Source organism: Silurus aristotelis, assembly GCF_946808225.1.
Source record: "Silurus aristotelis genome assembly, chromosome: 18".
Lineage (NCBI taxonomy): Eukaryota > Metazoa > Chordata > Actinopteri > Siluriformes > Siluridae > Silurus > Silurus aristotelis.
In genome coordinates, this window is record NC_139591.1 from 9,901,873 (window position 1) to 9,916,393 (window position 14,521).

A 14,521-nucleotide genomic window follows, 5' to 3' on the forward strand; every position below is an offset into this window, starting at 1 on the left:
GAGGACGTCCCGGGCGGAGACTAGGAACGTCGTACCACCCTCTGAGGGACCTGGAGGACCGCCGTCGCCGTCAGAGGGACCTGGAGGACCGCCGTCGCCGTCAGAGGGACCTGGAGGACCGCCGTCGCCGTCAGAGGGACCTGGAGGACCGCCGTCGCCGTCAGAGGGACCTGGAGGACCGCCGTCGCCGTCAGAGGGACCTGGAGGACCGCCGTCGCCGTCAGAGGGACCTGGAGGACCGACGTCGCCGTCAGAGGGACCTGGAGGACCGACGTCGCCATGCGGGGATCCTGTGGGCGATCCGTCGTCCTGAAGAGGACCTGGGGGCGAGAAGTCGCCCTGCGTGGAGCTTGGATGCGATCCTTCGCCCTGCGTGGAGCTTGGATGCGATCCTTCGCCCTGCGTGGAGCTTGGATGCGATCCTTCGCCCTGCGTGGAGCTTGGATGCGATCCTTCGCCCTGCGTGGAGCTTGGATGCGATCCTTCGCCCTGCGTGGAGCTTGGATGCGATCCTTCGCCCTGCGTGGAGCTTGGATGCGATCCTTCGCCCTGCGTGGAGCTTGGATGCGATCCTTCGCCCTGCGTGGAGCTTGGATGCGATCCTTCGCCCTGCGTGGAGCTTGGATGCGATCCTTCGCCCTGCGTGGAGCTTGGATGCGATCCTTCGCCCTGAAGAGGACGTCGCCTTCTGCGTAGCCCGGGGGCGAGCCGTCGCCTTCTGCGTAGCCCGGGGGCGAGCCGTCGCCTTCTGCGTAGCCCGGGGGCGAGCCGTCGCCTTCTGCGGGCGCTGGGGACGAGCCGTCGCCTTCTGCGGGCGCTGGGGACGAGCCGTCGCCGTCGGTGGAACCCAGGGGCAGCGGTTCAACTTCCCTTTCGCAGTCCTGGAGCCGGGGTGAGTGCACAGGGAAACCCCTGGGCGTAGGGGCGCTCCTTGGGACCCTTAGGAGCAGATCGGAGCCTACTGAGCAGCCTGGAAATGAGGTGAAGCCTGCCTGGAGATCCACGAGCGGAGAAGGGCTCGCCTGGAGGTCCACGACATCAGTGGAGCTCTCTTTGGGACACTGAAGCGGAGACGAGCTCGTGGGGTCGCCCACGGGAACCTCGGAACAGAGCGGCACGCCTGTAGAAGCTCTGTGACGGCATTGTGTGCTCGCCGACGCTCGGAGATGGTGTGGTGCGTCCACGAGAACCCCGGAACACAGCAGCACGCTGGTAGTGACCCTGAGATGAAGCAGCCCTCTCATCAAAACATTGGGGCTGAGCTGCAGGCTCATGGGAGATCCGGCACGGAGCCGCGTGCTCTTGAGAACCTTGGAATGGAGCACCTTCCTCCTCAAGGGGACTGTAGTGGAGATCCACCACCTCTATCCCCAACTTCCCCAGAAGCAGCCCGCTGAATTCGGCGAGTGAGCCGAATTTGCCCCCTTTGGCGCTCCATAGTGAGCTGGCTTTGGCAAGAACTTCTCCAGACAGGAGGGAAATACAGAGGGCAATCTTGGCTCGTTCGGAAGGAAACCAGGAAATGTTAACAGCCACATACTTGCCGATGCCTTGCAGAAACCCGCCCAATTCGTCTTTTTTCCCCGAGTAACGAGCCGGTAATCCCCTCGCGCTCTCTGAGGGGCGTGGCGCAGCCGCGCTCTCATGATCCGGCTTCTGTGGATCTGAACCGCGAGAAGCGGCACTGAGCTTCCGGAGGAAACCCGAAGCCGGGTTCAGCTGCCGATCCGTTGCGGTCGGAATCGCGGAATGGCGAATCCGCGTTCGGTATGGGTCGGTCGTTCTGTCAGGCTGCAGACGCGGAAGCCGATATAGTCCGATCATTGTCCTTTTATTTCAACAACCGTACAACACAAAAACACTCATAAGCCGTTGAAAACAACAAACAAAGACATCCGCTCGATACGCGTTGTCCGCTATGAGTTCGAATGTCCCAAGCATAATCCATAAAGCCTTCGGCAATGAGTAATCCAAGTCGGAAGTGGAATTCGCATATACAGCCGGCGGTCGAGCAGCCACGCGATTGTCCAGCTTGACAATATATGACAATATAACGACCGACAGCCTGTGACTCAAGAACGTGAGTTTATGTAGTCTGATCTTTCATGAGCCACAGCTGTCGGTAATCTTGGGAAGCAGCGTGACTGCTATCGAGGGGGGCGTGGCAGGGTGAATCTCTGACAGCTACAGACGGGGGCGTGGCAGGGTGAATCCCTGACAGCTACAGAGGGGGGCGTGGCAGGGTGAATCCCTGACAGTAACATTACAAATACATTAACTTTGTGTTTCTATAACCAGTTATGTGTTGATTTTAAAGTGTGTTTGGTCGTCATCCAATGTTCTATTACTTAATTCATGATGGCATTAATGTTTGCGGGAGGCATGCAGCATGAATGATCCACTAGTAGATCTGGTGCCTTTCCTTATAATGATATGCACAACTGTAAATAATGATTTTGGCTTCAGGTAGATGATGTCAATTGCTATATAATGGCAGTTGGTAAAGCTCATGTATTGCATTTTTTTAGATATTTTTTGTGCAATACTTACAAACAAGCTTTTTTTTTGTGTGTTTGAAGTTAATTTTAAAAGTAATAAAAACATACACAAATTTTGGAATACTAAAAATGTTATATTATAGAATGTTATAGATCTAATTATTGTTTCAGAAACATTTTATTATTTAAATCTATATTTATAAATGTGTTACAAAATATGTGAATACTATTTTTGTTTTTTGGGGTTTTTTTGTTTTGTTTTTTTAGAACAAAGATTAACCATTTTTTGCAATGTTTAAGTATAAATTTTATTTATTGGGTGTATTGTTTATATTATACAATAATTTTTGTTCCTGTTCATGAAGGGCACTAATATTAAGCTGTCGTCCCCATAGGCTGTGCACACTTTTACGCTGTGTTACAAGATATGCATTTTCTCTGTCAGCAAATTTGAATGGTTTGACGGCTGCATTAACACAGCTGTGTGCTCTCAGTTTAAAGTGGGGAGTTTTTTTTCTCTCTCAGTTCATATGAGGGCCAAGAAGTGCTATTTCCAGCCCACAGTTCCTTTCCATAGGGAAAAAGGGGTCATGAGAAAAAGCCTGGAAAACCCAGGCTTAGCTTCAGTCTTCCACAAGCCTCTCAGATGAATCAAAAGTTTTCCTTTGCTTTGCACTATGATCTCTTTTGTGACATTGTGTTAAATACAACATATCTTCAATGGATATTATAGATTTCCTGACAAAGTAATGGAAAAATGGAAACTAGTATGCTGGTGTCGTCTCAAAACACAACCTGTTAGCAATGAGCTTCTGTATGTTGGCGGAACAAGCTTTAATTTTTATTTCATTATCTTACTCTTCTAAACCTATTTTGTTGGTTATAACCTAACTGTTTTAGGTGGTGATACATGAGGTTATCTAAAGTCTATATATTTAGAGTTATATTTTAAACTCAGCTAAACAAAAAGGAGGAATCCTATGAGCTATTACAATCCTATTACACAAAAACAGATGATTGTTAACTGTGGTGTTAACTTAATTTACCCTACCCTTTTTTTTATTCACATAATCTAGCTATCTATAAGTACATACTGAGACCAATTTATAGCATGTTAATTTAAATAATTAAAAGGATAAATTAAGAAATAGGGGACTTTTTATAGGGAAGGTTTTCACTCAGTCATTTGCTTCAACTCTTCATTTCTCAATTCTCGTGTTGCAGTAGCAAAACTGACTAAAATGCTGAGTTGCTATCATGTACCACATTCCAGTGTTTTAGATTCTGACCCTGCCAGTATGTTGTACCCAAAAGTTGGGTTTGCATAATATGAAACACCCCATGCAGCGATTAGGTTATATAAAGAACTTTTATTTTTTTAAGTGTGAAGTTAGCCAAAGAAATCAAGCTAAATGTCTAAAAAAAAAAAATGGAAAGCTACAATTATTCATAAAATTAGAAATATATGCTGTTATTAAACTTAAATTTTCTTGATCGGGGGAGGTTTTGCTTGTTTAATAAAGTTAAGTCAGCATGTAAGTCTAATTGTAAAATGCCAGGAACTGGATACTGCTAATGTTAGTTGTTAGCTGGGTTAATTCATTTAGAAAACTGCTGTTGGTACAAATCTGCTTCATTACCAAAAAAAAAAAAAAAAAGAAACAGAAGGTGATGTTTTGCCAACTTTGCATTAACTATAAGAAAGTCCATTGCTCTACAAATAAAAATGAATTGAATTCAATTGATGGTGGGAGTGGTGGCTCCAGCGGTTAAGGTGCTGAGTTGCCGATCGGACGGTCTGGGGTTCAAGCCCCGGTATCGCCAAGCTGCCACTCTTGGGCCCTTAAGCAACGCCCTTAACCCTCTATGCTCCAGGGGTCCCTTACGAGGGAAATATCAAGGTCCGTGACGTGGGGCCGCCTTCCCGTGGGCTCACCACCTGCAGGAGGGACCGTAAGGGACAGTGCTGTGAGAATTGGGCAGCGGTCGAAGGCGGGGGCCTGCTTAGACTGCTGCCCCTGCGACCCGAATTACGGATTAAGCGGGAGAAAATGAATGAATGAATTCAATTGAATTGTATTAGGAGGGCCAAAACACCCAACAATAAAAGGCATTAAGCATATGTGTTTGCATTTATTATACTGGATATAAATTTAGACAGTATGGCAGGTAAAAAGATATTATGGTTGTATTTTTTTTACCGACGCATGTTAACCCAAGATAAGATGGCTAAATGTAATTAGGTACATAGACTCATTTGCTAAAAGTGTTTTCTTTTTGTCTTTTTTGCCATTTGTCAGCATGTGTCATTACATAGCAAGGCCTCCATATTAACACTGTCTCATAAAGGTCATTCTAAATTTTAATTGGTTCCTGTTGCTACAGACTGTTGTTCAGCGAAATAAGCTGTCCATGTCCAGTACGATGTCTAGCTGTTTGTATGAACCATATAAAGCTATAAGTTAACTTTCATATGGTTGCAGAAGCCATGTTTCCACTTCTTGTGTAATTTAGAAAAAACTGGTATTGTGTACTGTATATTTTCTGCAGATTCTCAGTTACCTATTGAATTATCTGCTGTGGAAAAGGATCATGACTTCCTGGATAAAGATCTGGTGGAGCCCCTGTGCCGGTAAGAGACACGCTTAAAGTGTCAAGTAGATTGGATTTGGTTTCTGTGTGTATGTGTGTGTGTGTGTGTGTGTGTGTGTGTGTGTGTGTGTGTGTGTGCGTGCGTGCGCGTGCGTGTGTGTGTGTGTGTGTGTGTGTGTGTGTGTGTCTTTCCATTCATGAAACCATGATCTCCAGGGATAATAAAATGTAAATTAATCAGGGTGGTGTACTGTATTAACTTATTTGTTTGTTTGTATGTTAAGACCCAAATGAAATTGCGCTGATGTTAACAGTTCAAAGCTCCAGACAATTCAGATTCACCGATTGCATTTCTAGAAAGAGTATAGGATGAGATTTGTATTTCTCTGAAAATCTCTGTTTGTTTGAAATATGACATGGTAAAAATGTTTAAATAAGCTGTTGAGATAATTAACAAAATATAGATTATAACCTGTTAAGAAAATAACTCATTCTGCTGTAATTCTGCTGTGCAGTTTCTAATATTACATTTCTATTTAATATTATGCTAATCAAAACTCACTGGCCAGCACAGTGAGACTAATTCCCATATTTGAGAGATTAGCCAGAGATACATCAATCATACTAGACCACTGTTTAGAATGAGAGGGAAACAGTTCTGCAGGCAGATTTGGATCTTTATTCATCACTCATTCAAATGAGACATCATAAAAATATTCATTAAGATGTTTAAATCCTTGGACAATATTTTGCATTTGCAGTTTTTAGACTTTTATTTAGATTACATTCTTAAAGGCTGTGTGGTTTAATTATTAAAATAAGTTACTGAATGAGAGAAGAAAGAAAGTAGGATTCAGGAGGTGTCCACATAACTCAAGACCAGGGAAAGCCTGTGTTGGCCCTAGGTGGCGACCTCACCTCTAGAGCTGTCTGACCTGTGTCCTCTATAAAGTCTGTCCCTGTTTCTGCTACTTTGATCCTTAATGTTTTCCCCTCTGGAGCTCACTCTGATGTCCTCTTGCAGGCCCGAGGGAGCCTCAGGGGGCCAGAGACTGGCGCTACACACTAACAGATGGCTGTCCATGTGTTTGTGTGAATCTGTGTGCAAGAGAGTGATAGCTTTGAGGCTTTCGAGCAGGTTCAGTACTCTCTCTAATGACAGAAATGACAGAGTGAGATCTGAAAGCTTAACTGTCACAGAATACACACTCATATTTCTTTTGAGCACTGCAGTCTGTGGGAACAGAGTGCAGGACATGTTCATCAAAACTATGCCAGTCTGGGCTCCTGATGTTTAATAAGGCTAAAATGGTCCCATGAGGCTCATAATCAAGTCAAGGAAATAACACTTAAGTTAAACCAGTGGTGTTAAGATGCAGAGAGAGTTAACTGGCACCTGTCACGGACATGTTTGTGGGATGGCATTTGGAGGTGCCAAATTTTATGAGTAAAATAATGAGTCCGGAAATTCTGCACAATTCTGTGTGTGTGTGTGTGTGTGTGTGTGTGTGTGTGTGTGTGTGTGTGTGTGTGTGTGTGTGTGTGTGTGTGTGTGTGTGTGTGTGTGTGTGTGTGTGTGTGTGTGTGTGTGTGTGTGTTAAGAGTGGTGGACAGCCTTGCACCCGGGGTGAAGATCAGACAGATTAGAATGTTAAAGCCTGCTTAAGGTTGACATCAAAGTGGAGGAAGAGAGTGGCAGATAGCTCCTCCCCACACTTAAAGCTCTCATTTCTTCTCTGACAGAAAGGGGGACTCCTGGTTTAAAAGCCCACTCCAACTCATCCGATTAGCCAATCAGATCGATGGTCTGGGCATTCCTACACCTGAGTATAGGAGTTGCTCTCTGAAATTCATGTGACTTTGTATGGAAGATCTAGATGTAACTTTTTTTTCCTTTTGACTCTTCGCAAACTGATGTTTGGATGTTTGTATTTTCCAGGCGGCTTCAAACTCTGAACAAGTGCGCCTCCATGAAACTGGACGTGGGCTTTCCTAAGAAGAGAGTAAGTTACTAAATTATAATTCTCTTTTTCAGGGCCATAGATGGTGGGTTAGTTTCTATATCATTTATTCATATCTAAACACTGAAAAGGCCAAAACTTTGGCAAATTAAATTTTGTATTTTGATTTTGTTGTGATTGAGCTTTCAAAGTGACTTCAATTAAATCTCTTCAGGAGTCAATTTATTAATCATTTATGTTCAAGCACTTTCAATGTTTTCAACCCCCATGTTCATGTGGGTTTCCTGCAGTTTTAACGATTTTCTCCCAATTATAAGTGTTCATAGAAGGCATCCAGTAGATTAAAGTACCCATGCATTGCCTAACAGTAGTGTGAAACAAAATATATAAATATTTAAATTTTTTTTACAAATATTTGTGAGTGATAACTGAAGCTTTGCACACTGAGCATCTTCTCACACAGCTTAATGAGGAGCTTCAACCAGGAGGCTTTTCTTCCCTGGTATGCTGAGCTTCTCACTGCTTTTAAAGTTGTAAATAAAAACTACTGTTTGGGAAAATAATTTAGGTTAAATAAAACTAGTTGTATAAATCTATATTTCTATATCTATATGTATAGATATTTTTGATTCAATGAGATAATTGTAACTCGCTCTGGATAAGTACATTTGCCAAATGACTTATCCAGAGCCAAAAAAAAGAAACAGAAGGTGATGTTTTGCAAATCCAAATAATTGAGATAATATTATACATCACACCCAACTTTGATATTTACTTATCTTTACTTAAATGCTTACTAACATAAGCTTCTATCAAATCTTCTTTACAGCAATGTAATACATACCAAAAGTATGCTATCTATTGGTATTGACTGGCAGTGTAATAGTTTAGTGAGAAATAGTGTGTGGGTGTTTTTTTTGGTCACATAATTTCAATGTAAAATAGACTTTATATGTCTTGAACTATATCTGCCTTCCCATTAAACACAAATGCTCCCCAATTCAAGATAAGGGCAATTTAAGTGGCTGTTTCTACGATAGTCTTTGGATCTGAACAGTGACCCTGAACAGGATATAGCCATTACTGAAGATAAATAAATTATTACTATAACCTTGGCACAAAGTTGACTACCATGTTTGAAACAGAAAAGATATTCCCAGGCTCATCTTGGTTGCCACTGTGATGTTACTGGACTGATATACCAGGTTCCACTGAAAGCCTTTGTATGTCTGTGCCGCCTTTTTCCATTTGTTCTTCTTCCATGTTCGTGTTTTTTTGTAGATTAGATTTTAAAAGATAAAGCTGATATATATGAAGAAAATAAATAAATTGTCAAAGTAAGGTTTTGGGTAAATTTTTGGATTAAGGTTTTGGAGGCATGAACACCATTCTTCCAAAAGATTAAGTAAATTAATTGTGTTTGATGGTGTTTGAAAGTGCAATGTATCACATCAGACCAAAACCATAGGTGTTCAGTTAGGTTAAGATTTGATTTGATGGCAGTAACACTACTCGTCAAAACTTTTAATAAAAGTTCATGCAAAATGCCTTCCATCTCGTAACAGATTTATTGTCACCTGTCTGTATTTTCCACATATTTATTTTATTATTTATTTTTATTACTGTTACTCCTGTTTGGACGTACACAATATTGCAGAGTGAAGACTGGGATGAGGACGACCTGCTGGCCATCAGCAACAGATGGACATTTGAGTGGAGCAGCCGCCGCTGGTCACGACTGCAGGACGTAGATTTCATCCTGGGGGCAAGAGATCTGCGGAGGAATGTGAGCAGTGAGAGTGTCCTGACTGATCTCAGCGAACCTGAGATCTGCTCGCTGCACAGTGAGGACTCTCTTTCTGCCATGCTTGAGTCTACATCTCACAGCCCTTTAAGCATGCCCCAGTATCAAGATCTACCTTACTACAACACACTCCCTGCAAAGAGTGGTCGACACAAGCGCACTCGCGCCAAGGACTTCCTTCGGCGGATGGAGACTCTGGGCCGCACTTGGGGGGCATTGCGGGCATGTCCGGAGCGGCGCTCCATCACAATTAGTGGGCCAATTCTGCAGAGTGAACCAGAGGCTCTACGAACACTACGCTGCATCCAAAATCTTAACGGAGAGACAATTAAGAATGAAAACACACCAACTGCTAGCAACTGTCCATCCTTTTTCACCACCAGTGTAGAGACCAGCCAATCTGAAACTAGCAGCAGCAGTGAGAGCAAGCCCGAGATGAAAAAGCATATTCCAGAAAAACACAAAACCAGCAAACGTGCAGGCATGTATCTGGAAAATCTGAATGTGCTTTCTCATAACAGCCAAAAGAGGAGATCAATAGAACAAAATCTCAGAAATGAATTTCATTCATATGAGGATTTGATGGTACACATCCCAAAGGACCACAAGCCTGGGACTTTTCCCAAAGCACTTTCTATTGAGAGTTTGACTCTAGCCAATGGGGAGGCAGGGAAACTGAGTGTTCAAGATTCAGATCAGCATCAGCAATTGAGGAACAGGAAATGGGCAGGGCGTGAGAATCGTCTCATGGCACGCTGCTGCCCACGAAGCAGCCGCATTAGCATTTATGACAATGTACCAGGTTCACACCTGTATGCCAGCACTGGAGATTTGATGGACATAGAAAGAGAGGAGGACCTGTTCCCACACCTGGATGACATTTTGCAGCATGTTAACGGCCTGCAGCAGATTGTGGATCACTGGTCCAAAAATGTGCTGCCTGAGGGAGAAGGTGAAGGTAATAGGGGACGGGACCATACGACCATAATGAACGTTCAGTCTTCCAGTCAGTTCACGTTGGATTTTGAAGGGACTTCAATGAACACACCTAGTGATGGAGATAGAGATGGAGTTTCTTTAAATGAAACAGATCTTTTAAGCACAAGAGAGCGGCGGGACTCAGGGGTTGGTGCATCACTCACTCGGCCTCGGTAAGAGATCATTAATTATTATATTCCTTGTCTTCATTTAATTATATATTATTATATACATAATAATTAAATAATGATTTTGGACTCTAGTCTCAGGTGGCCCAGCTTCAGAATATCCAATCGCCTCAGTCAATCCGGAACTACATTACAGATCTCCAGCCAATCAGCAGGCCAGCTCAGCTTGCTGCAGAAGTTCTCACTGCTGCGACTGACAGCCATCATGGAGAAATATTCAGTGTCCAACAAGCATGGCTGGACGTGGTGAGCAATGCAGTTGTTAGATTCAGTGTACTGTGAGATATTTAAACAGCAGCTAAAACCAAGACCATGATAGATAGATAGATAGATAGATAGATAGATAGATAGATAGATAGATAGATAGATAGATAGATAGATAGATAGATAGATAGATAGATAGATAGATAGATAGATAGATAGATAGATAGATAGATGGTTTTAGCTGCTGTTATATGCATGTAGTAATTTCTTCTATACATGATACATACATATATATACATATATATATATATATATATATATATATATATATATATATATATATATATATACATACATACTACATGGCGGATACTACATCCTGGTCTTTTTATTCTAATTTCTTGTTTACAAAATAACAGCTGCAAAATGAACTGTTAGCATTCTACAAAACTGGCTCATGCAGCCATTTTTTAAAAACAATTTTCTCATGCTTCTCAGCCCCTTTTCACTTCTCATTCACTCTTTTGCATTCACCATAAATGTTTCTTTTCTGTCAGTGTCATTTAGTTGTCTCACTAGGTTATGGTACCCACTCTCTTCATGTCATGGTTTCTATGAAGCTTTATGTTTCTGGATCATTGTTTCACAGCATGGAAATCATTTTATTCATTAAATACTCATGTAAATTTGCATAATTTTTTGCTAGTGCATTCTATCCGACCTTGAGGATCAACAACTGTTTTGTGCTCTTGCTCTACTGTTGTCCTACAATGCTAATTGAATATAATCAGTAGTCCACAGCTAAGGTCAGATCAGGTTCTAACTGGTAAATGCAAGAAGCAATATATACCTAATCTGGCTACATTTCATTTAATTGACTTCTGTCCTTGCAATATGGGATGTGCGATATTGACAAAAAAATTATATATTGATATTTTTGGGGGGATTTTATTCGGAATAATTGGGTATTTTATACAACCAAAATAAGTGTGTGTATATCAAAATGAGTGTGCTATTATGCTGGTACTACCTTGGATAGCTGACTGTATTTTCTTACCTTTATTGAGCCAGTTTTTTTTCTATGTGTGCATCATCTTACCAGTCAAATTCTAACAAATTAGTCATTCAATTAAAAACATAAGACATCTTGGCTGTTACCATCGATATGAAATAAGTATCAACAAAATAAATTTTTGCAATGCAGAAGCTGCATCTGAAGTGACATTTAGATGTATTTACACACTGTTTAATGCAGCTCAGAGGGACATGTAATGAATACTGATTGAATACACTGAATACATTGAATACTGATATTTGAGATTATTGAAAAAATGAGAAGAGATGATACTTTAACTGTGGATTTACAACCTCCATTCAGTCACTGTTAGTCATTGCGATTGAATGAATCACCAGTTTAATTGAACCGAAATGATTTGGTTCAATGGCAATGACTCACTTACTCACTATTGATCATCGACGCAAAACAGTACTGTGGCTTTGTTTGGAATTATATTTTGTTTGGCGAAATATAGCAAAAACAGGCAATGTGGTGAATGAAACGTAAGTCTCTTAATATTAACTTCTTGTTTATTGAACTGTGGTATAAAATCTATATCACATTCGTAATCATGCTAATTCTTTTTGAGAAATTTTTGTAATAATATAAAATTATATAAAATTGACATATTTTCTGCCTCCATATCTTGAATTTTTTTATCATTCTAAATGCATTTTAATAGAGTGAATCATGCAGTAAAAGCGTGCATGCTAAATGCACATTATTGCACATTATATGATAATTACTATATTATCGGTGCCGGTCTATATCATACACAGCTACCTGCAATCCTACAATACAGCCATCCTACAGTGAATCTTCTTCACTGTTGCATTTCTCTATTAGCTTTTAGAGGTTTCTTGTGCCTACTTGCCAGGCCATAGCAAGAGAATATCAGAACATTGTACTAATTGCAGAAATGAATGAAATCATGCTGTTCTTGGTAGATATCAAAGTTTACAACCTGTCTTGTTTCTTTTCCAATAAAAAAATAAAAATCAAGCTTAAGTTATCTTGTTATCTTGAAAAGCAGTCTAGTGTAAAACGACAGTGGAGTTAAATCAGTGGACACTGATTTAACACCTACCTTTGTTCTTAAACACTTTTCCACACTGTTAGGTCAGTGCCAAAGTTCATGAAGCGGATGAAGGCACCAGATTACAGGGATAAGGGTGTGTATGGAGTGCCTTTAGTTCACCATGTGCAGCGCTACGGCCAGCCTCTACCTCTCTGCCTGCAACTAGCACTGCGCTACCTTCGGAGACAATGCCTTGACCAGGTACAGTATGTCACACAATGTAGTGTAATAATGTGATACAGATCTGGAGGTTTCAGAACAAGGTGAATGCATTTTCCATGTATTTTTGTTCTTAGGTTGGTCTTTTCCGTAAGTCTGGGGTAAAATCTCGAATCCAAGCACTGAGACAGATGTGTGAGTGTTCTCCAGAAAGTGTAGACTATGAGGATCAATGTGCATACGACGTGGCCGACATGGTAAAGCAGTTTTTCCGAGACCTTCCTGAGCCACTGCTTACCAGCAAACTTGGAGAGACCTTTCTCCATATATATCAGCGTAAGTGTGTTCTCGCACAATTGTACACAACACGTAACAACCCCCCCTCTCCCACACTTTCTATCACTGTCTTTTTCTTTAGACGTCCCTAAAGAGCAGCGCTTGCAGGCAGTGCGTGCCGCCATTATGCTAATGGCAGATGAGAACCGTGAAGTGCTGCAGACCCTGCTGTGTTTCCTGAGTGATGTCACTTCCTCTGTAGAGGAGAACCAGATGACGCCGATGAACCTGGCTGTGTGCCTTGCGCCATCTTTATTTCATCTGAATGTTATGAAGAATGACAGCCTTTCACCAAGGTATCAGGCATGCATATTATTGTTTCTGTCTGGTCCTGATTCTAGCTTGGATCAGGTGATATTATTTAGAGCCTGAGTCAACTCTGAATAAAACAGTACCCAGTTCTTACTATTTATATGTAAAGGTTATGTTCTCGAACAGTAAAAAATACACTTATTCACATTTTATTGCAGTGTTAAACAACTTCTTTTTCACAGGTCAATCCAGCGAAAGTATAGCACAGGACGCCCTGACCAGAAGGATCTTAACGAGAACCTTGCTGCCACTCAGGGGCTCGCCCACATGATCACTGAGTGTAATCAACTCTTTGAGGTTAGACTCAACTCTACTGTACACTGTGTGGAATATTAATTTTGATAAGAATATTTAGAGTCAACATCATAATATTTGCATAAATATATTAGTTTCTGTTTTATTATTATTATTATTATTATTATTATTATTATTATTATTATTATTATTGTTATTTACCTAATTTTTCTTGTCACTGTTATTAATCTCAATTTTCTAAAACCTACACAGCATGTGATATGCAACTACAGGAAACAAGACATTTCTGTGACATACAAACCTTATTAATATTTAACTAATAAAAAATATTAAAAATGTTAAAATAAAGAATGCCATTAATTTTCTACCCCTTTTCACACAAGTAATTCACGTAATTTTGTTGAAAATTAAATTTAAATAGGCATTGGGAGATTTCAAGTACGATTCATAAAGTGCAATCACAAACTGATCTATAGAGACACAAAATTGAAATGGTAAGAGATAGGTTGTTGTAATGTGCATATGTTCCAGTGTGGTTCAGCTATCATGAGATTTGCACTTTCATTTAAGTATCGATATCAGGGCAGCAGAAAGTAGACTTCCTTTTCACAGGATATGAGTCACATCTTATGTTTGCTCCACAGGTTCCTCAGGAGATGATTGCTCAATCAAGGAACTCATATGTGGAGGCTGAGGTACAGGCGCCCCCTTTGGACGAGCTTTGCAAACAGCTACAGTTACATGTGGAAGAGGAAGAAGAAGAGGAGGAGGAGGAGGAGGAGGAGGAAGGCTCCTATCGTTGCCACATGGAGGGGCTGATCCAGAACCTCCAAAAAGAAGCCAGAGACAATTCTAAGTGCTGGATGAACCAACCCACTACTAACAATGTGGAGCTTGCATTCAGAAAGGTAAGAGCACCTACATCACATACAGTAATAGCAATAAAAATTTCAATTACAATTCAGATTTATATGATAATATGTCAGGAATAAAACCAACTTGACTGCAGTTATAGGAGTATCTTTAACATTGTTCCTTTAACATGGTTATAACCATTTCCCTATGGGATCAATAAAGGATTCTGATTCTTATTCTTATT

The 14,521-nt window shown here is 41.2% G+C and overlaps 1 protein-coding gene and 1 long non-coding RNA gene across 6 annotated transcripts in view; one reads left to right on the forward strand and one right to left on the reverse strand.

The window, feature by feature from the left end:
- The window catches only part of stard13a (StAR related lipid transfer domain containing 13a), an 87,265-nt gene that overhangs the window by 64,810 nt on the left and 7,934 nt on the right, over positions 1-14,521 (forward strand). For all 5 annotated transcript variants that reach the window (XM_083569031.1, XM_083569034.1, XM_083569033.1 and 2 more), the window contains 9 exons: positions 5,049-5,130; positions 7,030-7,093; positions 8,709-10,006; positions 10,097-10,267; positions 12,402-12,561; positions 12,657-12,855; positions 12,938-13,151; positions 13,350-13,464; positions 14,067-14,330. In XM_083569031.1, the coding sequence (XP_083425157.1) occupies positions 5,049-5,130; positions 7,030-7,093; positions 8,709-10,006; positions 10,097-10,267; positions 12,402-12,561; positions 12,657-12,855; positions 12,938-13,151; positions 13,350-13,464; positions 14,067-14,330 (2,567 nt within the window). The remainder of the gene's footprint in view (positions 1-5,048; positions 5,131-7,029; positions 7,094-8,708; positions 10,007-10,096; positions 10,268-12,401; positions 12,562-12,656; positions 12,856-12,937; positions 13,152-13,349; positions 13,465-14,066; positions 14,331-14,521) is intronic.
- On the reverse strand, positions 7,441-8,674 carry LOC310741437. Its single transcript, XR_014537957.1, has 2 exons — positions 8,183-8,674; positions 7,441-7,825 (listed from the first exon to the last, which is right to left on the reverse strand). It is a non-coding gene; the product is annotated as an uncharacterized lncRNA (long non-coding RNA).